General features: G+C 43.0%; 1 protein-coding gene across 2 annotated transcripts in view; it reads left to right on the top strand.

Moving 5' to 3' along the window:
- The window catches only part of LOC109899130 (zinc finger CCHC domain-containing protein 24-like), a 62,749-nt gene that overhangs the window by 27,820 nt on the left and 8,694 nt on the right, over nt 1-26,235 (top strand). Inside the window, exons 3-4 of one of the 2 annotated variants that reach the window (XM_031835569.1) lie at nt 18,484-18,648; nt 25,774-25,816. In XM_031835569.1, coding sequence (XP_031691429.1) covers nt 18,484-18,648; nt 25,774-25,816 — 208 coding nt within the window. Of the gene's footprint in view, nt 1-18,483; nt 18,649-25,773; nt 26,134-26,235 lie in introns of those variants that run through there. The other variant, XM_020494183.2, reaches the window with a different exon arrangement.

Raw genomic sequence — 26,235 nt, 5'->3', positions numbered from 1 at the left:
TTCTACGCCTGCCGCATGTGGCAGGGGCTACAGTCCATTCCGGATAACAAAGAAAGCCCCAGCTGTGATCTGCCCAATGATGCCTCTCTACCAGATGAACTCAATGTATTTTATGTACGCTTTGACAATAACAACATGTTGCCGGGCGTGAGGGCCGCCACCGACCCAGAGGACTGGGTGATCTCGCTCTCCAAGGCGAACGTGAGTAAAGTCTTTAATCGGGTCAGGTTAATAAGGCCACGGGACCCAAAGGGACCCAACGATACTCGAGGGTGCATTCTCAGAGCATGCACAGAACAGCTGGCAGACATATTCACAGTTATTTTCAACCTCTTCTTGTCCCAGTCTGTAATCCCCACATGTTTTAACATGACCATCATTATTCTTGTTCCCAAGAACTCTAAGGCTTCATGCCACAATGACTACTGCCCTGTAGCACTCACTTCTGTAATGATGAAGTGCTTTGAGGCTGGTTATGGCACACATCTACTCCATCATCCCAGACATGCTAGACCAACTCCAATTTCCATATCGCCCCAAAAGTGGTGAGGGTAGGCAACATCGCTTCTACCACACTTACCCTTAACACGGGGGCCCCACAGGGATGTGTGCTTAGTCCCCTCTTGTACTCCCTCTTCACCCATTACTGAGTGGCCACGCATGACCCCAACCCCATCATCAATTTTGCTGACGACACGATGGTGGTAGGCCTGATCACCGGCGACAATGAGACAGCCTATAGGGAGGAGGTCAGTGACCTGGCAGTGTGATACCGGAACAACAACCTCTCCCTCAATGTCAGTAAGACCAAGGAGCTGATCGCGGACTCTCGGAGAATGAGGGGAGAGCACACCCCTATCCATATCGACATGGCTACAGTGGAGCGGGTTGAGAGCTTTAAATTCCTCGGTGTCCAAATCACTAAGGACTTAAAATGGTCCATACACGCACACAGTCCTGAAGAAGGCGCGGCAGTGCCTCTTCCCCCTCAGGAGGTTAAAAAGGTTTGGCATGGGCCCTCAAATCCTCAAAATGTTATTCAGCTGTACCATTGAGAGCATATTGATTGGTTGCATCACTGCTTGATATGGCAATAGCACTGCCCTCGATTGCATGGTGCTACAGAAGGTGGTGTGGACAGCCCAGTACTCTTCTGGGGCCAAGCTTCCTGCCATCTATTACCTCTAAATCAAGTGGTGTGAAAGGAAAGTCCGGAAAATCGTTAAAGACTCCAACCACCAAAGCCATAGACTGTTCTTTCTGCTTCCGCATGGCAACCGGTACCGGTGCATCAAGTCTGACACCAACAGGCTCCTGAACAGCTTCTATCCCCAAGCCATAGCACTGCTAAATAGCTAACAAAATGCCTACATGGACTATCTGAGTTGAGTCTTATGTTTGCACTGTCTCTATGTACATGCACAAGTCCTTAAACACTCATGCACACTGACAATCCAACACACACACACACACACACACACACACACACACACACACACACACACACACACACACACACACACACACACACACACACACACACACACACACACACACACACACACTCTATCATTTGCTCACGCATACATAATATGCCCATACTGACTCTACACACACGCACACCCCACTCACATACAATCATCATAGATGCTTCTACTCTGTTAATCATATATCTTGATGCCTAGTCACCTTATCCCTATACATATCTACCTCTATCACTCCAGTATTCATATACAGTATTGACAGTATATGGATAGAACATGTATACAGCAGTAGTTATAAAAATCAGCCAAGACTAGAACACAATATGTACAGTTGAAGTCGGAAGTTTACATACACCTTAGCCAAATACATTTAAACTCTTTCTTTTTTTTTTACATTTTCACAATTCCTGATATTTATTCCTAGTAAAAATTCCCTGTCTTAGGTCAGTTAGGATCACCACTTTATTTTAAGAATGTGACATTTCAGAATAATAGTAGAGTGATTTATTTCAGCTTTTATTTCTTTCATCACATTCCCAGTGGGTCAGAAGTTTACATACAGTGAATTAGTATTTGGTAGCATTGCCTTTCAATTGTTTAATTGTTTAACTTGGGTCAAACGTTTTGGGTAGCCTTCCACAAGCTTCCCACAATAAGTTGGGTGAATTTTGGCCCATTCCTCCTGACAGAGCTGGTGTAACTGAGTTGGGTTTGTAGGCCTCCTTCCTTTCACACGCTTTTTCAGTTCTGCCCACACATTTTCTATAGGATTGAGGTCAGGGCTTTGTGATGGCCACTCTGTTACCTTGACTTTGTTGTCCTTAAGCCATTTTGCCACAACTTTGGAAGTATGCTTGGGGGCATTGTCCATTTGGAAGACCCATTTGCGACCAAGCTTTAACTTCCTGACTGATGTCTTGAGATGTTGCTTCAATATATCCACATAATTTTCCTCCCTCATAATACCATCTATTTTGTGAAGTGCACCAGTCCCTCCTGCAGCAAAGCACCCCCACAACATCATGCTGCCACCCCCATGCTTCACGGTTGGGATGGTGTTCTTCAGTTTGCAAGCCTCCCCCTTTTTCCTCCAAACATAACGATGGTCATTATGGCTAAACATTTCTATTTTTGTTTCATCAGACCAGAGGATATTTCTCCAAAAAGTATGATCTTTGTCCCCATGTGCAGTTGCAAACCGTGGTCTGGCTTTTTTATGGTGGTTTTGGAGCAGTGGCTTCTTCCTTGCTGAGCGGCATTTCAGGTTATGTCGATATAGGACTCGTTTTACTGTGGATATTGATACTTTTGTACCTGTTTCCTCCAGCGTCTTCACAAGGTCCTTTGCTGTTGTTCTGGGATTGATTTGCACTTTTCACACCAAAGTACATTCATCTCTAGGAGACAGAACGCATCTCCTTCGTGAGCGATATGACGGCTGGGTGGTCCCATGGTGTTTATACTTGCATACTATTGTTTGTACAGATGAACGTGGTACCTTCAGGTTTTTGGAAATTGCTCCAAAGGATGAACCAGACTTGTGGAGGTCTCCAATTTTTTTTCTGAGGTCTTTGCTGATTTATTTTGATTTTCCCATGATGTCAAGCAAAGAGGCACTGAGTTTCAAGGTAGGTCTTGAAATACATCCACAGGTACATCTCCAATTGTCTCAAATGATGTGAATTAGCCTATCAGAAGCTTCTAAAGCCATGACATAATTTTCTAGAATTTTCCAAGCTGTTTAAAGGCACAGTCAACTTAGTGTATGTAAACTTCTGACCCACTGGAATTGTGATACAGTGAATTATAAGCGAAATAATCTGTATGTAAACAATTGTTGGAAAAATTACTTGTGTCATGCACGAAGTAGATGTCCTAACTGAAAATTGTGGAGTGGTTGAAAAACGAGTTCTAATGACTCCAACCTAAGTGTATATAAACTTCCAACTTCATCTGTAGCTCCTTACTTTCTCCTGTTCTTCTTATTTCTTCTAGTTTTTGATCTGACTTGTGTTATTTTTAGTTCTACATTGATATTGATTACTGCATTGTTGGGTTTGGAGCTTGCAAGAAAGGCATTTCACTGTAATTGTGCATGTGACATTATAAACTTGAAAGTTGAAATGTATGTACGTGACCATCCCTCATAGGGCATGTGTACATACATGTACGTCTCAGTCGGGATATTACAGTACATGTCTGTATGAATGTCTACTAACTTATTTAGACATGGAACCCACTGGGGAGAGGTGTTATTGTAAGTAAGCTGCTTTTTATAGGGGAATTGAATACCGAGAACATAGCTACTACAGCTAAAATAAATGGCTCTCTGAACATGAAACCTATGTAAGAACAGCATGCTGACCCAGTTCAGAGTGGTAGGCCTATAGGACACCTACCGGTTCAGGCTGTGTGAGTGTGTCTGTGTGTGTCTGTGTGTGTCTCTGTGTGTCTCTGTGTGTGTCTGTGTGTCTCTGTGTGTCTCTGTGAATAACAAGTTGAGCCAGTTCACTGTGGTAGGCCTGGAGGTCCAGACTAGGGTTTTTGGGTGAGTGAGTGATATAAGTAGGTGATAAGGAAGTCATACCATGCATGTCTGCCATAACTACATAAAGAATATAGATGTGGTAGAGAGATTCATAACGGTCCCACTTTAGATGATGTACAACTGATAACATACGTATTACATCGTTGTACCATATCAATGAATATACAGTGTAATAGTTATGTGATCGTCTGTTAATACATTGTACCCACCACTTCCAGTCCATAGACCTATAGTTTGAGCTGTGTTGGTTTGGAGGGGAGTTATTTTGGCAGAATAGAATAGAAGATGAGAATAGAATTATGTGAATATAGAAAATAGCTTTATTCAGAGTAAGTACATCACAGTATAAATGCACATATCAGGACGGTACCACATAAAGCGCTAGTGAAATGCACGGTCAGCTATATTATTACACATGGCCTCCTGAAAGTCAGAGTGTAAATGCCAGCGTGTCACCAGGCTTGTATGAGGAGAGTGATTCATGTTAGTGGTCCGCGTTGCCTAATTGTAAACGTCATGTCATTGGTTTGTGATTTTTGGTGGTGGTCCTGTGTTTCTCAGTTGGTAGGAACGTGGCACTAGCCATGCCAGGGTTGTGATTTTGATTCCTACTGGGGTCACACACTAAAATGTCCATTTTCTGTTCATGATAACTCTGATAATGAATGAGATCATTAGTTGTTGTAGTCAATAGTTAGCCTACTCTTTCAATGTACTTAAAGACAGCAGTGTTGTTGTTTTTTTGGTTATGAAAATAGGTTTCCTGAAATCTAGGACATGCATGCACGGACACACACACACCATTATGCAATATACTGTATCTTAATAACATTTCCATTTGTTACTGTGACTAAATGGGATTTTATTGTCCGTAAATCAGAGAACATCGCCCACATCCAGGAACGGTGATTTACTGCCTGTTATGTTCTTGAGCATTCAGTGTAGGCCTATATCCCAAATGGCACCCCATTCCCTATATAGTGACTACTTTTAGCTAGAGCCCTATGGAGCCTGGTCAAAAGTAGTGTACTACATAGGGAATTGGGTGTTTAAACTGAATTTTCAATGACATAACAGGCAGTAAATCAAGTCCATATTGAGGTCTATGGTCTCTGCTCTACAACCATTGTTGTGAACTTTAGCTGTTTCAGCAGACAGGCCCTGGTTTATTGAACCATTACTTCAAATTGCATGACTGAGAAGAGGTTTGGAAGTGTTTCATAAATATACACTCTTTGGTGCGGATCCAATTTCTCTTCAAAAACTAAAAGTACACTTGATGACCCTCAATGGCTGTGTGTGTGTGTGTGCGCGCGTGCGTGTCTGCTTGCTTGCACACACAATCTTAATCATTTTAATTAAGATTGATTGGAAAGTTTCGTAGCCAAAGCACCAATCGCCTCAAAATGTAATATGTAACCTCCATTTACACAACATCAATCTTTTTAACTTTACTTTCACAGCTGGCTTACTCATTCCAAGTTATGGTAATAGCAATGAACTGTTCACGTGCTGTTTCCATGGTCGCACACGGGAGCAAGTTTGGAAGGGTGTGTGTGTGTGTGTGTGTGTGTGTGTGTGTGTGTGTGTGTGTGTGTGTGTGTGTGTGTGTGTGTGTGTGTACGCCTGCCTGCGTCCAGTGACTGTTGCTACTGATTGTCCAATGTTTATGTTTATATTTAGCCACACTGTACAGGATAAGAATGCTTATCTCATCACTTATAGCTACTGCAGCTGCCTGTTGACTGAATAAGAAGCCAATGCAAAGCTTGCCACTCATCAGCATCAAATCATCACTGCATGCACTGTGTACTGTATATTTTGAATATTCATGCATCAAATCTATTTTTGTGCAGGGGGTTGACTTGGTTGGAGGTCATTTTCAGTGTTTGTCTTTTGTGTCTGTTCAGTCACGCTTAGCATCAGGAGACATAATCAGACTCAGAGACACACATAACATCAGGAGACATAATCAGACTCAGAGACACACATAACATCAGGAGACATAATCAGACTCAGACACACACAGAAACACACATTGCCACGGCTCAGTTTCACAAATTATACCATACAGTTGAATGTCTTATAGACATCCTTATTTCGGGGCTGTATCTATATTTGGAGGCTGGAGGTCGGATGTGAGCCAGCTATATTGGTCAGTAATCCATCACATGCTAGCTTTGACTAGCAGTGAACTTGAAATGCCCAAGCAAGTCTCTGCCCGGCAGCAGTAGGCTACATGTTGGTAACTGGTGGTGGACCAGTCTATTTATTGTGAATTGTGAGATTTGTCATTCACACCTCTATCGCCTCAGAGATGCCTGAGGTTGTACAGTTTTACTCTGTGGCTCTATTTTGTAAACTATTTGACATTATATTTTAGTTGTTTAACATACACTTTTATGCAAAGCAACTTACAGTCAGTGAGTGTATTGAAATAAAAGAAAAGCTAATATACAACAACCATATTTTATTGTCTTATGTAAAAACGTTCTTCCAAAATGTGTGTTGAATTGTACCAGTACAATCTTAGTATAAGAGTCAAATGCAAGGTTACAAAAAAATCCCATAACCACTTTGGCAGGATATCACTCAGCAATAGAGAAACAAACCACATGATTTATACCAAATGGCACCCTATTAGCTAAATAGTGCAATACTTTTGACCAGACCTCTATGGGTCATGTAGTTCGAAGCTACTATTACTACAGGCCTATTATGATTGCGCTTCTACTATTACAAAAATACCAATTATGTAAAAGTGCAGGAAATATCTTCTTGTCTTATCTTTAAAGGAGGATCAACTTGATATACGCTTTGATCTTTGCTGATATTTCACTGAGAAGAACCAGTTCTCAGGTTTAGCCTCCAATATACTGGCACTAGCTTGTAATAGTATAATTATGTTAGCATGCTAATATGTTAACGCGCTAATATGCCGGCATTGTAATATACCAGCACGCTTATATGCAAACACGCTAGCTAAACTCACATTACAGTTATTAGCTGTCTTATCACAAGTGCTACGGCTAATCAGCTAGCCAAACAAAAACACAAAAGACTAACTCAGAGAGAGGGGACGGAACTGGATCTGTGTATCTTTTGAAATGTATCTTTGACTGTTACTGGGCCAAACTAAATACAGATTGTGAGAAGAAGGGGAGAGGAGGGGACAGAAGCGGGGTCGTGTCTCTCTATGTTAGGTAATTGAACACATGCACATACAGACATACTGTACATACGCACACAAGTACACACATACACACACACTGAGTCACCACTGTTCCTTTGTTTACTCTGATGGTTTCCAGATGCTAGCAAGGCCAGGGAGACTTCTGATCCCAACGTGTGTGTGTGTGTGTGTGGGGGGGGGGGGGGGGGACTGCCCAGACAGTTCCTCAGTGAATTACATCTGACTCTGTCTCTATCTCTGTCTCTGACTCTGACTCTCATACTGGGGAACCTGCCTTCCCAGCTAGTTCCACAGTGTAATATATGTGGGGGTCTCTCGGCCTGTCTGGCCAGTCAGTTCCATAGTGTGGGGGTCTTTGCCTCCCCAACCAGCCCACTTCAGGGGCGATTGTTTTCATAAAACAGAGCAGCATTGTTGTGGAGGTGGTAGATTTATCACTCTATCACACCTGTTCCTCTCCTCTCTCTTACAGCCAGAACTGCTTCTCTTCACAGCCATTAAAAAGGGACAGCTGCAAAGGACAGAGGGAGAGAGGGAGATCATTTATCTGGCAGTGCATTGGGGTATTTATGAATAACCTCCCAGAATGCACCTGGCTGAGGTTCTGGCATGGGATTGGGCCGTCGACCAGGGCACCGGAAACATCCAATAAAAAAGTATGTTTTTGTGGCCGCGGTTACACAGCTGAGGAAAAGACAGTGTCATTCTGTGTGTGTGTGTGTGTGTGTGTGAGACTGAAAGAAAGGCCATCTGCAGACTCTGTGTTGGCCCTGAGTCCTGATTGGCTAACTCTCTATTGAGCCCTCAGACAGAGATGCACTTTATTACTCTGTGTGTGTTGTGGTTAGGACCAGGAGTTTTCCCACGTTACCTGAACATGAAAAACAGTCAATTTGCTCCTTGTATTGAACGTTTCTACATTAACCGGTGTTATTAAGTTATCCGTTGTTACACTCTTCATCCGGCCATCAGTGCTCTCTCCAAATAATGAAATACCTCTTTGCATCTCATTACATCCCATCTGTGTGTAGGTAACTGAAGCCTGAAGGGCGTAGATGCCGTTTTTCACACACTGTACAAAAATAATAAATGCATGACGACAGCATCTTATTTATTAAACGTAGCTTACTTTACTAGTTAGTGACTGACATGTTCATGTTCGTGTCTCCAGTCATGATGGACTTCAGTGATCTGGGTGGTCTAATCCAGTCATCAGCGCAGCATGTGGTAGGAGTATGTAACCAATGTATTACAATAGTGGAGTTATGTAGGCCTACCAGTTTCTCATAGTTTGAGTTTGGTGTTTTAGTCAGTAATATAGGACAGACTATATTGTGAGTTGTGATGTATTGTCTGACCTGAAGTAGCGAAGCAGAAGGAGGTTGTTTTCTTTATATTGTTGAGATGTGGACAGAGGGATGGTAAATACATATTCAGGGGCCTTCTTTTCATTACCCGCCTCTATGGCTGAGTTGCATTTCCTAACAAAACCAATAATACTGGTATAATATTTCCAAATTGCAACCAGAAACGTGGTTTGTGCAATTACTACTACTGACCATTGGAATCCCCCCCCCCCCCCCCCCCTCCACCCACCTTTTTATCCCTTTTTTTAAATCCCTTTCTTTCTTCTTACAATCACAGAAACTACAGTCTGAAAGGCATGTGTATTCACCAAACTAACAAACTTGTCCTTTTCTGACAGGCCTAGGTATACTGTATGTGACTGAGAGCTAGCCTCTCTAGGGAATACTGGTCCAAGGTCAGATATTAGCTAATTTCCGTAAAGCAAAGGGTTCGAATTAGGTCTAGTAATCTGATCCCAGATTTGCTACATTAATTTTAGGAACTGGGGTCAGAGATGGGGCTAGAGGGCCTTTGAAAATATACAGTCTTATAATGATGATACATTAATTAACTCATAAGAACATTTGGTAATACTGCATAAGGCCTTATAAATGTGCTTATAAGGCAGTCTTTAGATTGTATTCATTGGAAGTGAAACTGTACTTTTCAAAGTTAGGTTTAGAGAGCTAAATGTACACAGTCCTTTTCCATCAGCATGTTATAGTGTATATGAGATGTGAAGGTCTGTAGAGTGGCGGTCTGGCCTGGGTTTCTATGGTGGTCAATAACGGGCATCTTTTCCATGACTTCCTCTCTCTCTCTCTTTCTTTCTCTCCAACTCTCTGTCTGTCTCTTTCACTTTCTCTCTCACTCTCTGTCTTTCTTGGCGCCACCCAATACCTCTTCAACCTCAGAGTACCGTGAGTTCAATGCCTGGTCGGAATACCTCTTCAACCTCAGAGTACTGTGAGTTCAATGCCTGGTCGGAATACCTCTTCAACCTCAGAGTACAGTGAGTTCAATGCCTGGTCGGAATACCTCTTCAACCTCAGAGTACCGTGAGTTCAATGCCTGGTCGGAATACCTCTTCAAACTCAGAGTACCGTGAGTTCAATGCCTGGTCGGAATACCTCTTCAACCTCAGAGTACCGTGAGTTCAATGCCTGGTCGGAATACCTCTTCAACCTCATAGTACCGTGAGTTCAATGCCTGGTCAGAATACCTCTTCAACCTCAGAGTACCGTGAGTTCAATGCCTGGTCGGAATACCTCTTCAACCTCAGAGTACCGTGAGTTCAATGCCTGGTCGGAATACCTCTTCAACCTCAGAGTACCGTGAGTTCAATGCCTGGTCGGAATACCTCTTCATCTTCTAAAAAGTCAGAGTTTAATGTGTGGTCCAAATACAATCTGAACTGTACAAATGTTGAGAGCTGAGTTAATTAAATCTCTCAACATTCAAATCAGTGTTTCTCAATGAATTTCTGAGTAATGCACATTTTAGTTCTAGCCCAGCTCCATCACACCTGATTTAACCACTAGGAGTCAGGCCAAACACAAGCCCTAGTCAGGTCACATAGTTTGGAAGAAACTCCTGACACTAAGGTGGATGTGAAAACTTTATCATTTGCAGAACTCCGGATACAATTTGTATGTTCTATTGGCTTCCTCTCTATTTTCTTTCTCTCTGTCATCTAACTATAGACAGTATTAATGATACTCAAACGCAGGGGCGTAACTTTGGTTTTAGAAGTGGGGGGGACATAATTTATATATATATTTTAATAAAATATAAACACTCCAAACAGCCTACCCGACCACACGGAGGCATCTTGTTTTGTATCACATTCCAATGATAAAACTGTGGGGGACAAAAATGCAATTTCAGAATGTGGGGGTGACATGTTTTCTACATTCCTCCACATCGCAATGACTTTGATTTACTCCACTTGTGGCCACAGCTACAGTTGTTGGTTGGTTAGCGCTATTTTATCTTTCTCTCTGTAACTTAATGGCTTAATTCAAAGCAGAGCAGCGATTTTTACAACAAATCTGTTTTTCTCTCATGTTCTGCCCCTATGGTGGCCATCTGCTTTCAATTTCCCACCCCTCCTTCCTCGCTCCACTTCCCTCCCCCTCGGCAGTCCGGGAGGGCTTGATTGTTGGGCCTCTCTACTACCCAGCTGGCACTGATGACTGTAGGCCTGTGGTATTTGTCCAGTTTGTGTGGGGGGTGGTACATCTGCAGGACCCCTTAGGGAACACAGCTGGAAGGAGAGCAGTGGGTTTTAAATCTACATCTCTCTCACCCGTCTCTTTCTATTTATACTGAACAAAAATATAAACGCATAAACATTACAACAATTTCAAGGATTTTATTGAGTTACAGTTCAAATAAGGAAATCAGTCCATTTAAATAAATTCATTAGGCCCTAATCTATGGATTTCACATGACCGAGAATACAGACTTGGTCACAGATACACCCCCCCAAAAAAGATATGGGCGTGGATCAGAAAACCAATCAGTATCTGGTGTGACCACCATTTGCCTCAAGCAGCGCGACTCATCTCTTTCTCATAGAGTTCTACAGGCTGTTAATTGTGGCCTGTGGAATGTTGTCCCACTCCTCTTCAATGGCTGTGTTAAGTTCCTGTATATTGGTGGGAACGTGAACACACTGTCGTACACATCGACCCAGAGCATCCCAAACTTGCTCATTAGGTGACATGTCTGGTGAGTATGCAGGCCATGGAAGAACTGGGACATTTTCTGCTTTTGTGTACAGATTCTTGCGACATGGGCCCTTGCATGATCATGCTGAAACATGAGGTGATGGCGGCAGATCGATGGCACGACAATGGGCCTCAAGATCTCGTCACGGTATCGCTGTGCGTTCAAATTGCCATCGATAAAATGCAATTGTGTTCGTTGTCTGTAGCTTATGTCTGCCCATACCATAACCCACTGCCACCATGGGGCACTCTGTTCACAACGTTGACATCAGCAAGCTGTTCGCCCACCTGACGCCATACACGCTGTCTGCCATCTGTCCGGTACAGGATTAATCCGTGAACAGCACACTTCTCCAGCGTGCCAGTGGCCATCGACGGTGAGCATTTTCCCACTGAAGTCGATTACGATGCCAAACTGCAGTCAGGTCAATACCCTGGTGAGGATGACGAGCACACAGATGAGCTTCCCTGAGACGGTTTCTGACAGTTTGTGCAGAAATTCCTCGGTTGTGCAAACCCACAGTTTCATCAGCTGTCCAGTTGGCTGGCCTCAGACGATCCTGCAGGTGAAGAAGCTGGATGTGGAGGTCCTTGGCTGGGGGGGGTTACACGTGGTCTGCGGTTGTGAGGCCGGTTGGACGTACTGCCAGTTTCTCTAAAACAACGTTGAAAGCGGCTTATGGTAAAGAAATGAACATTCAACATTCAATCTGGCAACAGCTCTGGTGGATATTTCTGCAGTCAGCATGGAAATTGAACGTTCCCTCAACTTGAGACATCTGTGTCATTGTGTTGTGTGACAAAACTGAGCATTTTAGCGTCATTTTATTGTCCCCAAGATCATACTGTTTAATCAGCTTCTTGATATGCCAAGTGGATGGATTATCTTGGCAAAGGAGAAATATTCACTAACAGGGATGTAAACAAATGTGTGCACAAAATTTGAGAGAAAGTAGCTTTTTGTGTATATGGAACATTTCGGGGGTTCTTTTATTTCAGCTCATGAAACATGGGACCAACACTACATGTTGTATTCATATTTTTGTTTAGTATACCTATCACTCACTCTCTCAACTTCAACCCTTCTCTGTCCTTTGCTTTGTCTTTACTCCTCTCTCTATCTGTCCCTCTCTCCTTCTCTCACTCTCTCAACCACTATCCTTCTTTGTCTTTACTCCTCTCTCTATCTGTCCCTCTCTCCTTCTCTCACTCTCTCAACCACTATCCTTCTTTGTCTTACTCTCATTACATCTGTGTTTACTGTATGTCTACCTCTGTCACTCTCTCCTTCTCTCTTTAGCCTACCGTTTACTGTCTGATCTCAATGTTCTATTTCTGTTAGTCCTGTGCTGTTATGGAAGTCTATCTGTAGGAGCTGTGAGTAGAAGTACAGGGGAGTGTATGAACACCTGTGTATGTGTAAGGTAATGGGGATATGTGTGTGTCTGTGTGTGTGCTTGCCTGCGTGTGTGTGTTCCTGAAGAATGTGTGCTGATGGGGAGGTGTGTGTGATGAGTCACAGCCCTGCCTGCTGTGTTGTGGTTCTCAGGATGTGGCTGACTGCACAGCCCACTGGTTGTAGTAGTGTTGCGAAAGTCCCACCCCTGTGGACACACAGAAACACACGCGGTCTGTTCCATCTAAACACACTGACCGTTATCTTTGCACACAAGGGTCAGAGGCAGGGACATAAACAATGATTATCTGCCGCACACACACACACAAACACACGCCTTTAAGTACTTTTGATCATTTGCAAACCCTATTTTATTATGCACAAAGTCACTACTCTCGGTTTTCTTGTATTATTGATGGAAAAAACAATAACAACTGGATCAGAATATTGTCCTCTGCTGACGCTAGTGGAATGGTCCTATGGTACCTAACTAACTGACACTAAATGTTTTTAGTACATTCATCCCCTAGTGTTTGTGTGCTCAAGTGACCACTGGAATGCAGGATGATGCATCCCAAATGGCACCCTATTCCATACATAGTGCACTGCTTTTGACCCGAGCACTATAGGCCCTGGTCAAAAGTAGTTCACTATATAGGGAATAGGGTGCATTTGGGACTCAGCCTAAACCTATGGTCCTCCGTAGCCTCAGACCTCCGTGTCAGGCTTGGTGTGTTAGACAGACTCTAACGACATCCTCCCACTGTGTTGATTGACACCAGCACTGCAAAGACAGGGCCCAGGGGTCTTACTGAGGTCTGCAGTCTTCATGCCAATTTGACAGTTGTTCACGACCCAACATTTGACCATGTGTTTGTCATTGAATGGAAGTATCAGGAGTTTATGTTGACCATGTGACCTGAAGAGGAGAAATAGAAACTCTGACCTCTAGTTCAGTCACGTGGTCAGGAAAAAAGTCCCAGTACTACTTCTAAACATCCACCTTTTGTTACGACATGGTTGTGGTTCTTCACTCGTTGTCCCTGATCACTGAACAAGGAGTTACCTTGGCCATGTGACCAGACTATGAATAACTCCAAGCCCTAGTAATGTATAATATCTGGTCTGGCACCATCGGCTGTGTGTCTCTGCCTTTCCCACCTGTAGCTCCTAACTGAGGATGTCTTGATGTTGATCAGGGAGTCTGTTGTGCGGGTGTTTTTGAGTTGATCTGAAACCTGGTGTAGCCAATACAGGTCAGGCTGTCTGTGCTGTAAACACAGTATCGTGTGCATCTACTGGCCCAGAAACAGAGCTATATGGAGAATATAGAAATTAGAACATAGAGAAATCTACTACATGGAGCACCAAGGAGTGATGAGTAGTGGAGTTTCTACGGTGTTCAATAAAGTGGCTACATGAGGATCTCATAACACGTACATAACACATACATAACACATACACAACACATACATAACACGTACATAACACATACATAACACATACATAACACATACATAACACATACATAACACGTACATAACACGTACATAACACGTACATAACACATACATAACACATACATAACACGTACATAACACGTACATAACACGTACATAACACGTACATAACACGTACATAACACGTACATAACACGTACATAACACATACATAACACGTACATAACACGTACATAACACGTACATAACACATACATAACACGTACATAACACGTACATAACACGTACATAACACATACATAACACATACATAACACATACATAATGCATTCAGGGGTGGTCCGTTGTAGCTCAGTTGGTAGAGCATGGCGCTTATAATGCCAGGGTAGTGGGTTTGATTCCCGGGACCACCCATAGGTTAAATTAATGCATGCATGACTGTAAGTTGCTTTGGATAAAAGCTTCTGCTAAATGGCATATATTATTTTATACTGTAAGCAGTATAGTGTGTGTGTGTGTGTGTGTGTGTGTGTGTGTGTGTGTGTGTGTGTGTGTGTGTGTGTGTGTGTGTGTGTGTGTGTGTGTGTGTGTGTGTGTGTGTGTGTGTGTGTGTGTGTATAGGAGTTTAGGGGGGTTGAGAGAGGTGGTAGATGTATACCTCTGGTCCCGTCCATCCAGTGTGAGTAATGCAAAGCTTAATCATCAGCATCTGGTCCAGTGTAAACCTACGCCAGCGCCTTGCGTCATTGAGGACGAGCAGCCAAGGCCTCACTATGATAGGCTGCCACTGTCCAGCAGCTCACTATGATAGGCTGTTACTGTCCAGGGGTTCAACAACAACATGACATTGACCTTAACCACCATCAACACAACATCTCCCTCTGTAACAGAGAAGGAGCAAGAGAGGGAGATGGAAGAAGGGAGGGATTGAGGAGAGAGAAAGAGAGAGTGAGCGAGCGATAGAGAGAGAACAGCTGGAAACGGTGACATGGCCTGGCTCTAAGACAGACATGAAAGGCAACGCTCTGACGCAATCACAAACAACGTCATGGTAAGACGTTATTTGGACAGTCCCAAGGCCGGCTCTAACCTTTTGGGGACCCTAAGTGAGATTTGGTGTGTAGGTATTTTATAACAAATTTAATGCAATTCTACAAATTTTTCCATGGTAAAGAGAGACATTCTTGCAGTTTTAATGCTAATTTACTACAATTCTACACATTTTGTAATGACTTATGCCATGTTAATGATATCTGAGTGAGAGTGACTAACAAAATCAATGGGGGCCCCCTGGAGGTCAGGGTTAATTGAGTGGCTGTGAGTGACTGTCAAAACAAGAGAAAAACTGCTGATGCACAACCAAATTTCAAACTTGCACCTATTATTCTAACTCCGGGGAACCTAAGAGATATGAGCGCTTATGCCTGGAGCCCCAGACAGTCCCCTCCAAACGATCTTACAAGGAATGTTTTTACCAACTCCAGTAAGCAGAGGCTGTCAGATATTTGTCAAATGTAATCTGTTATTTGCAACATATTGGGCCAGTAACCGAAAGGTTTGAATACCCGAGCCGACAAGGTGAAAAATCTGTGTCCTTGAGCAAGGCACTTAACCCTAATTTGCTTCAGGGTTGCTGTACTACTATGACTGACCCTGTAAAACAACACATTTCACTGCATGGTGTATGTGACAATAAAACCATTTTTTAAATTATTTATTTATATTTCATGTTATCATTGTAATCTAAAAAGCAAAACTTATCCTAAATCAACACTCCTGCTCTGAGATGCTTTGTGAAAACTCTGATGTCCTCTCCTGACTAGAGTTGCACAATTCTGGGAACCTTCAATAAATTCTCTGGTTCTCCAGAAATACTAGTTGGAGGATTCTGTACTTCCTGGTTTTTCCTCCAATCTGGGATTTGGCAAAAAACTGGGAATTTATTGAAAGTTCGCAGAATTTTGGGACCCTACTCCTGACCATCACAAGTTATCTGTCAATGCTCCATGTAGATCATCCTTCTACTCTCCTTGCAGAGCTGTAGCTCTAGCACTGTCTATCTCTGGCTATGTACACACATCTTCCCACCTCCCAACAGACCTCTCCACCTCTTTATAACACTGTCTACCCCCTGAATTCTCTCGCCTCTCTGCCCTCTCCCTGAAATCTGGGACCAGCTTTGGGCAATTCGCTCCGCCTTGTAACAAAACAAGCCTTAATAACTAATCATGGGCTTGGTGGTTTGTTGACAAGTTGAATCGGTTGTGCTAGTGCTGGGCTGGAACAAAAAAGTGCATTCTTAGGGATTCTTGAAAGAAGTGTTTGTTTTATTACTAGAGTAGGTTGTAGTATACAGGGATTTGCATCTAATGGGTGGGGTTCAGAATCCAACATGACATCAGCCGAACACATCAGCCATCAGCCAGTGGGAGATCAGCCAACGCCAGTCACGCTCCCTAATTAGTTCGTTTTGGCAGGACATACGCACGCATAGTGATTTATCCCCACAATGACATCAAACGTGCTTTTGTTTGCGACACTCTAGGGGGAAAAGGAGACTTTTACCCCGTGATGCTGTTGTAGTAGCCTGGCTTAGATGAACCACTGCCAGTATGGAGTTGCGTCACAAATGGCACCCTATTCCCTATATAGCGTACTACTTTTGACCAGAGCCATTTGGGCCCTGGTTAAAAGTAGTGCGCTATATAGAGACTATGGTGTCATTTGGGACGAAGACCGTATGAACTCGGTAGTATGATGAGGAGGAGCCCCTCCCAGGGATATTAGCCTCTTGCATGCTTCATTTCATGGCTGGCGGAGTGTGAGTTTGTCTGTGTGTGTGAGACAGAGTGTGGCCGAAAACCCTTCTCCTCTCAGTCTCAGTTTCTCAACTCTCTAAATGTTACAATATGCTGCATACATAGGAAAAATATAAGCACCCCCAAAAAAATAAAGAACAAAAAGGGTAGCATTAGTTAAGTAAACTTTTTGCATCAGTCTTTATCTCTTTTGTGTTCTCACCATTTGTTTCAGGGACCTTGACCTTGACCCACATGATATACACTACATGGCCAACAGTATGTGGACACACTTCAAATGAGTGGATTCTGCTATTTCAGCCACCACTGTTGCTCACAGGTGTATAAAATGGAGCACACAGCCATGCAATCTCCATAGCCAAACATTGGCAGCATAATGGCTCGTACTAAAGAGCTCAGTGACTTTCAACATGGCGCAGTCAAAGGATGCCACCTTTCCAACAAGTCAGTTTGTCTGCCCTGTTAGAGCTTCCCCGGTCAACTGTAACTGCTGTTATTGTGAAGTGGAAACATCTAGGAGCAACAATGGCTCAGTCGCAATGTGGTAGTCCACACAATCTCACAGAACGGGGGGGCCAAGTTCTGAAGTGCGTAGCGCATAAAAATCGTCTGTCCTCGGTTGCAACACTCACTACTGAGTTCCAAACTACCTCTGGAAGCAACGTCAGTACAGTTTCCCAACTGTTTGTTGGGAGCTTCATGAAATGGGTTTCCATGGCCAAGCAGCCACACACAAGCCTAAGATCACCATGCGCAATGCTAACCGCTGACTGGAGTGGTGTAAAGCTCACTGCCATTGGACTCTGGAGCAGTGGAAATGCGTTCGCTGGAGTGATGAATCACGCTTCACCATCTATCAGTCCGACGGACGAATCGGAGTCTGGCGGATGCCAGGAGAACGATATCTGCCAGAATGCATAGTGCCAACTGTAATGCTTGGTGGAAGAGGAAATAGGGTCTGGGGCTGTTTTTCATGGTTCGGGCCAGGCCCCTTAGTTCCAGTGAAGGGAAATCTTAACACTACAGCATACAATGACATTCTAGACGATTCTGTGCTTCCAACTTTGTGGCAACAGTTTGGGAAGGCCTTTCCTGTTTCAGCATGACAATACCTCCGTGCACAAAGCAAAGTCCATACAGAAATTGTTTGTCGAGATAGGTGTGGAAGAACTTGACTGGCCTGCACAGAGCCCGGACCTTAACCCCATCGAACACCTTTGGGATAAATTGGAACGCCGACTGCAAAGCCAGGCCTAATCGCCCAACATCAGTGCTGACCTCACTAATGCTCTTGTGGCTGAATGGAAGCAAGTCCCCACAGCAATGTTCCAACATCTAGTGAAACGCCTTCCCAGACGAGTGGAGGCTGTTATAGCAGCAAAGGGGGACCAACTCCAAATGAATACCCATGATTTTGGAATTCGATTTATGATAAGCGAGTGTCCATAAACATGTGTAGTGTATCTTAAGATACAATCTAAACCTCTCTATTTTGTCCTCCCAGGCACGGCCTAAAGGTGAGGGTCTAACTCCATACCAGGGGAAGAAGAGGTGTTTCGGGGAGTACAAATGTCCCAAGTGTAAGAGGAAGTGGATGAGCGGTAACTCCTGGGCCAACATGGGACAAGAATGTATCAAGTGCCATATCAACGTCTACCCACACAAGCAGGTAGGACAACGTATGTGTGTGCACGTGCGCATATGTGTACTGTTGTGCATGGGGTGTTTGTGAGTGTGTGTGTGTGTGTGTGTGTGTGATGGAGTAATTTTGTATGTTATGGAAAAATCATAATCATTATTACAAAACACTCAGAATATGGTTTGACAACTCAATCTCTTTAGTCAGGGGTTTGTAAGGGAAAGTGTATAAATGGAGGGGTGTGTTGAAGCTACATTTGTTTTAATGGTGAAATAACAGGCCTAATAACGTCCAGATACAGGGAGGGAAATGTCCTAAATGGCTTCCTATTCCCTATGCAGTACACTAGTTTTGACTATGGTATAAGGGTGCTATTTTGGACGCGAAAACCTGTGGCTGCTTACATTTTGTAGGCTGTTCCCAACTTGCCTGATTAAAATATAGTAAAAAAAAAAGAGCCTCAGAGTAAAGTAAGAGTGCTGATCTAGAATCAGTTTGCCTTTAAGATTACGATGATTTAGATTATATGGACGGCTGGGACCTGAGCCTAGATATAAATGCTCCTAAAATAATTTTAGGTCGTGTCGTGTCTACACTTGACACTTACATGCGACTTTTGCTATCCGAAATAAAAGATTGCATTGAAAAGATGGGTGGCTTTGTGGTCTGATTGTGTTTAGATCTGGCTCACCACTTCAGGAGGTGGTCAGGGATGCATTGTGTGCGAATTTCTCCTCAGTCTGGACCAGAGTATGTGAGCAGAGCTGGAGCGGAGCAAGGAGCAGGGCGTGCCCAATTTGAGTGGAGGGTGGGGCGAGATTCCCAAAGGCTTGAGCATCGGCCTTCTCGCCCGCTCCAATTTCGCTCCAGTAGCACCCCACGAGCTCAGGGCATGCTCGGCCCAGTATGCATTTGTAGTCTACTTGTGGGCTGCAGTAACCCCTTGCTTTACCTACTGTCATGGAGTTTGCTAAGTATTTTCATAAAGAAACTGATTAAATGCACAGGAGGAAGATCAAGGGGACTTACAAAGATGAGGACCAAGAGCAAGAGAGGGAGTGCGGTGATTAAGAATCTTTGTGGAATCTGAAAAGACACATATCTAGAAGCATGATGGTGTACTTACTATGTGCACATGCTAAAAGAAAGGAACGAGTTGGGTAGATAAGTAAGTGTGTCATTGTAGCAAAGTATTTATAAACCAAAAATCTGATATTTTGTTCATTTTTGTTCTATTATCTATACAATAGGCCATCATTGATTTTGGCCCAATAGGCCTGGCATATTCTCACGTTCGAGGAGCTTTCTGTTTTGATTTGGGTTATTTTACCTAAAAAACTTTAGGCCTGCCTATAGAAAAATATATATATCTCTGCCCAGCCTGGCAAGAGGAGCCAAACGGGTGTTTAGCATCCCCAGTGGCTCGTCAAGTGTGGAGAGGATATTCTCCATTATTCTCTGTTGGTTAAGTTGTGATGTTAATGAATGGAGTGAATTTGGAGTGGTATTTGGTTTTTTCTAGGTGCATGGAGCGGTTCTTAGCAGAGTGGTTGGAAAGGACATGGAGCGATGGAACGGGATTTCCAACCACTCAACTCTGCTCACATGCTCTGGTCTGGATGCAATCAGGCTACCGAATGCGCATACAGTTGGTGACACATTTTCATTATAATGTTGGAGGAAATACATTCCTAGCATGCGAGGAACGTGTTTGCTGGCCTCATAAATGCTAGCCAGCTAGCTAATATTTATTTAAAAAAAATAATTGCTTGGGTAGTTATGCTAACCCGTATGCAATCCCTTTAGCTTTGCTTGCTGGCTAGCTACAGAGGTTAGTAGCTACAGTAGTTAGCTACTGGCATCTGTTGTTGTTGAGTTATTAACATATTTGACCTATTCTACCATTTGTAGAATGCATACTGGCATTTTAATATAGCGCAGGATAAGGGAATCCGGACACATTGTGGACACAGTAGACATATTTAAATGTAGGTATAGATGCATGACATGTTCGGAATTCCATGATCAGAAATCTATCATCAGAATACTAAAGCTGCATGAACTGTCAAGTCTAGACACGGCCTCACACTACTCTGAGACACTTTGTGAATATGGGCCCAGAGCTCTGTCACTTAAACTATTAATCTCTCGAAAGCAATAAACTCCAAGAAACAGTTTAACTAGATGTTATAACTGTCCAAATATGTGACATCCAGAATTGTATTATCATTATCACTGTCATTAAATATTCCTTCATTCAATTAACTTGAAAATGTGTAAATGTTTTGTTTGTAGAATTGAGAGGGGAGAAAGAGCTTCAGACGTAATTCCCCAGTTCCAAACATTACATGTAACTTCCACACTCAATCTAGTCATATTTTCATTTCAACAAATTCAGTTAATTCCACCACTTAAAATACAGTTTTGGCTGCAGGAGGCCCAACTTGTAGTTCCCTGGGTCCTGGTCAAAAGTAATGTACTATATAGGGAATAGGGTACCATTTGGGACATAGACCTACCCTGCATACTATGGAAAGAGTGTGCACGATTCACTCTTCTAGCAATAATGCTAAATTGGACAGAAAGGAGATGCCTTTTCTCAAGAAGGCTACATCTTCACTCGCTCTGATATTAAAGGGGCAACCTGGTATTGCATTTCTCCAGCCCAATCCCACCAAGTGGCGAGGTGACTGCTTTGTTATTGTTGTTGCTTGAATCCCAGATTGCCCCTTTAAACCATTATTGAAAGAGTGCAAGAAAACTTTATGGGAAAGTGAAAGTAGCTGTTGGGCTCTGCACAGTACATTCTATTGTATTTCTCCATAGTGATGATTGGCCACTTTAGCTATTTCTCCCTCCCAGAGTTTGGGATAATCGCCCAAACTCAAATGTACCTCTAGTCCCTACCCACAATTCTTGCACTTTTTGAAATCTGAGGGTTGGATAGCAAATGGACAAATGGTTATACAGTGTCCTACATAATTATTGGGACAGTGAAGCCTTTTTTTTCTTCTTTTGGCTCTATACTCCCCATATTTGGATTTGAAATCAAACAATGACTATGAGGTTAAAGTACAGATTGTCAGCTTTAATTGTATGGTATTTACATCCATATCGGGTGAACTGTTTACAGCACTTTATGTACATAGTCCACCCATTTTAGGGGACCAAAAGTATTGGGACTGTAACGGTTTTCTTGTGTTGAAGGAGAGGCAGACCAAAACGCAGCGTGGTGGTTATTCATGGTTCTTTAATATAGACACTATACATGAATAAACTAACACAACAAGAAATGTGAAAAAACCAAAACAGCCCTATCTGGTGCAAACACAGAAACAATCACCCACAAAACCCAACACCAAACAGACTACCTAAATATGGTCCCCAATCAGAGACAATGACTAACACCTGCCTCTGGTTGAGAACCATATCAGGCCAAACACAGAAACAGACAAACTAGACACACAACATAGAATGCCCACTCAGATCACATCCTGACCAAATAAAACATAGAAACATACAAAGCAAACTATGGTCAGGGTGTGACAGGGACAAATTCATTTATATATGTATTAATTATTTGGTCCCATATTCATAGCACGCAATGCCTACATCAAGCTTGTAACTTTACAAATATGTTGGATTATTTGGCTATTTGTTTTGGTTGTGTTTCAGATTATTATGTGCCCAATAGAAATTAATGGTAAATAATGTATTGTGTCATTTTGGAGTCTCTTTTATAGTAAATAATAATATAATATATTTCTAAGCACTTCCACATTAATGTGGTTGCTACCATGATTTCAGACAATCCTGAATGAATCGCAATGATGGGTAAGAAAGGTACAGATGCACAAATATCATACCCCCCGATAAATGTTAACATATTTTAACCCGCAAAACACCCGTCTCAATGTCAACAGTGAAGAGCCGACTCCGAGATGCTGGCCTTCTAGGCAGAGTTGCAAAGAAAAATCTATATCTCAGACTGGCCCATAAAAAGAAAATATTAAGATGGGCAAAAGAACACAGACACTGGACAGAGGAACTCTGCCTAGAAGGCCAGCATCCCGGAGTCGCCTCTTCACTGTAGACGTTGAGACTGGTGTTTTGCCGGTACTATTTAATGAAGCTGCCAGTTGAGGACTTGTGAGGCGTCTGTTTCTCAAACTAGACACTCTAATGTACTTGTCCTCTTACTCAGTTGTGCACCGGGGCCTCCCACTCCTTTTCTATTCTGGTTAGTGCCAATTTGCGCTGTTCTGTGAAGGGAGTAGTACACCGCGTTATAAGAGATCTTCAGTTTCTTGGCAATTTCTCACATGGAATAGCCTTCATTTCTTAGAACAAGAATAGACTGAGTTTCAGAAGAAAGGCCTTTGTTTCTGGCCACAAATGCTGATGCTCCAGATACTCAACTAGTCTAAAGAATGCCAGTTTTCAGCTGTGCTAACATAATTGCAAAAGGGTTTTCTAATGATCAATTATAAACTTTAACTTAAACTTAACTTAAAATTATAAACTTGGATTAGCGAACACAATGTGCCATTGGAGCACAGGAGTGATGGTTGCTGATAATGGGCATCTGTACGTCTATATAGACATTCCATTCAAAATCAGCCGTTTCCAGCTACAATAGTCATTTGCAGTGTTTAACAATGTCTACACTGTATTTCGGATCAATTTGATGTTATTTTAATGGACAGAAAATGTGTTTTTCTTTCAAAAACAAGGACATTTCTACGTGACCCCAAACCTTTGAACGGTAGTGTACGTTTTTTCAAGTCATGTTTAAAAAATGATCTGAGCGGTAGATCTCGGCCTGCATTTTGAATCAGAAAGTGATCTTGGCTCAGAAAATGTAGGTTACCACTGGTGTAGGGGACTAGGCGCACAAGTGCATAGGGCATAGGGGATAGGGCATAGGGGCTAGGGGTTGCTTGCTGCTTTGGATTTGGACATACAGCTACATTAGGATTTGCATGGATCTTCATCCATTCTTCAATGCCATTGAGGGTTCTACTATACTGTAGCTATGGTCACGGTCACAACATCATAGATATTCATATTATGATAGAATGCTTCAAGCAATATCAGGCGACTTCATCAGATCAAACCGATGATGAGAATGTATTAAATCACCATTAAGCGCAGCATTCACAGTGATTATTCTCACCAAAGTCAGTCTTTTAAAACGGCAGAGAAAAGTCTCTGTTCGATGGAAACAGCTTGTGGGAAAAGCATGCTCATTTCTGTGTGTGTGTGTGTGTGTGTTTGTGTTTGTGTGTGTGTGTGTGTGTGTGTGTGTGTGTGTGTGTGTGTGTGTGTGTGTGTGTGTGTGTGTGTGTGTGTGTGTGTGTGTGTGTGTGTGTGTGTGTGTGCGCTTGCGTGTGTGTTGTGGCTAGCACCACACTCACGGGCAAATTCCACACATTTGCTATGTCACCCACTTCACATATTTCCCCCTGTCAGCGTTTGAGAATGAACCACTAACCCCCAGGTACTGCACACACACACACACACACACACAGAGCTTGGCTCCAACAGAAAGGACTGAGGGAAATGAATTAAACATTGTGTATTTTTCTTATCTTCCAACGTTGGTATCTGATTCCCAGATACGCTTTAAACTGCAAGTCTTCATGTCCTCAACAGTTCCTGTTAGGTGGTATAAAGCTTCCTGACCTGAGCCCTGACCTTCTAAATAGCATCAAATAGCACATTAGTCCCAGGAGTCTTTGACTGGTTCAGGCTCAAGATCAGAGTGAAACAATAAGATCAACCATCACAGATGAGTTACCTTACGTTATAGTATTCTAGACTGTCTATGTGCTTCTATAGTTTTCACATTTCATGACTTTAAGAGAGGCATCCGGATATCTATGGCCGGATGGAATCTGGTTTTGGATTGAAAATATGTGTGGCATTCATTCAAAATAAACTAATCATGAAAACAGTTTTATCCATTTAATAAATACACAGACAAACTGGACAGATTGCAGTCCTTCAGTCCAAAACCCAAGATGTTTAACTATCAGATAATTTTTCCTCCGAAACATATACTTTGTCATCAAGTACATCCTATTTTGGAAGCCAAACTTAACATTGTGGGTATGTTTGATATGTATTTCATGTTATTATCAGTAAGCCTTTAAAGCTAGTGGCAGACAGTAATGGCGAAGGCTGGCTGCATTGTCTTCTTGCTCTGGTCCTTGGCAACCTGGGCCTTTATCCATAAAGTGTCTCAGATTAGGAATGCTGATCTAGGATCTGATCCGCTCTGTGCATATCATCATATTCATTGTGATCTAATAGGAAATACTAAGCTTAGATCAGAGACACTTTATGAATACGGGCTCTGGTTTTGACAAGTTATAGAATCAGTCTGAGACTGTCGGTCTGGAAAAAATAACAGTATCATAACAAAACCCTCTGTAACAACATTGGGTGGGAAAGCAAATGATTGCTGAGGGATTGTATGTGATCGACATCCAACAAACCGTTGGCGCTGAACGATACCCTCTGTTGTCCATCATATACTTTCCAACAAACCATTACTCCCAGTGGTGTAGCTGGTATTTTCATGCAGGTTTATATCAGCAAACATGTGCCTTGGACCTCTTTCTGGAATTATAGCATGTAGGAGGGGGCTTTGGTCAAAGGTAGTGCACTACATAGAGAATAGGTTACCATTTGGAACGTCGACTCTGTCATTATATCGTGTTAGCGAGAGAAGGAGATCTGTTAGGGTTATTTGCCTCAGCTCTGACACCAATAACAGAAACTACACTGACTCCAGGTCTGAAAAAATCCAGGGTTAGTTCTTGTGGCCTGAGATTTTGGAATACAACAGAGCTGGTTTGAGTCCCAAACAAACTGCTGGCAGGTTGAAGGCTTTGCGTTGGGTGTGTGTGTGTGTTTGTTTGTGTTGAGTGTGGGGTGAATTGTCAGTATGTGGTTAGCACCCAGTATACTGTAGAACTGAGGTTAACTCTTCCCCCTGTCATGTTATCACCATTGCAAACGTTTTATATAGTGTGTATACTTGTACATGATGAGTCTCACTCTTCTCTTTCTCTACCTCCTTCTCTGTCATCCATCTTTCTCTACCCCCTCTCCCCATCTTTCTCCCTACGTAACTCTCCTCCCTGTTAGCGTCCATTGGAGAAGCCTGATGGCCTGGACGTCTCAGACCAGAGTAAGGAGCACCCTCAGCACCTGTGTGAGAAATGCAAAGTCCTGGGCTACTACTGCCGCCGCGTGCAATAACACCTTAACATATACTCCCGCCCCTTGCTTCAATCCTCCCCTCCCTCTCATCCATCCATCCTCCTTCTCCATCACCTGTTCCTCACCCCTTCCACTCCTCCTCCCCTCCCTCTCATCCATCCATCCTCCTTCTCCATCACCTGTTCCTCACCCCTTCCACTCCTCCTCCTCCCCTCCCTCTCATCCATCCATCCTCCTTCTCCATCACCTGTTCCTCACCCCTTCCACTCCTCCTCCCCTCCCTCTCATCCATCCATCCTCCTTCTCCATCACCTGTTCCTCACCCCTTCCACTCCTCCTCCCCTCCCTCTCATCCATCCATCCTCCTTCTCCTCTCCCCATCTCCAT

This window comes from Oncorhynchus kisutch, linkage group LG11, assembly GCF_002021735.2.
Source record: "Oncorhynchus kisutch isolate 150728-3 linkage group LG11, Okis_V2, whole genome shotgun sequence".
Classification (NCBI taxonomy): domain Eukaryota; kingdom Metazoa; phylum Chordata; class Actinopteri; order Salmoniformes; family Salmonidae; genus Oncorhynchus; species Oncorhynchus kisutch.
Note: the sequence above shows the minus strand (reverse complement) of the source record. Positions and strands in the feature narration are given on the sequence as shown.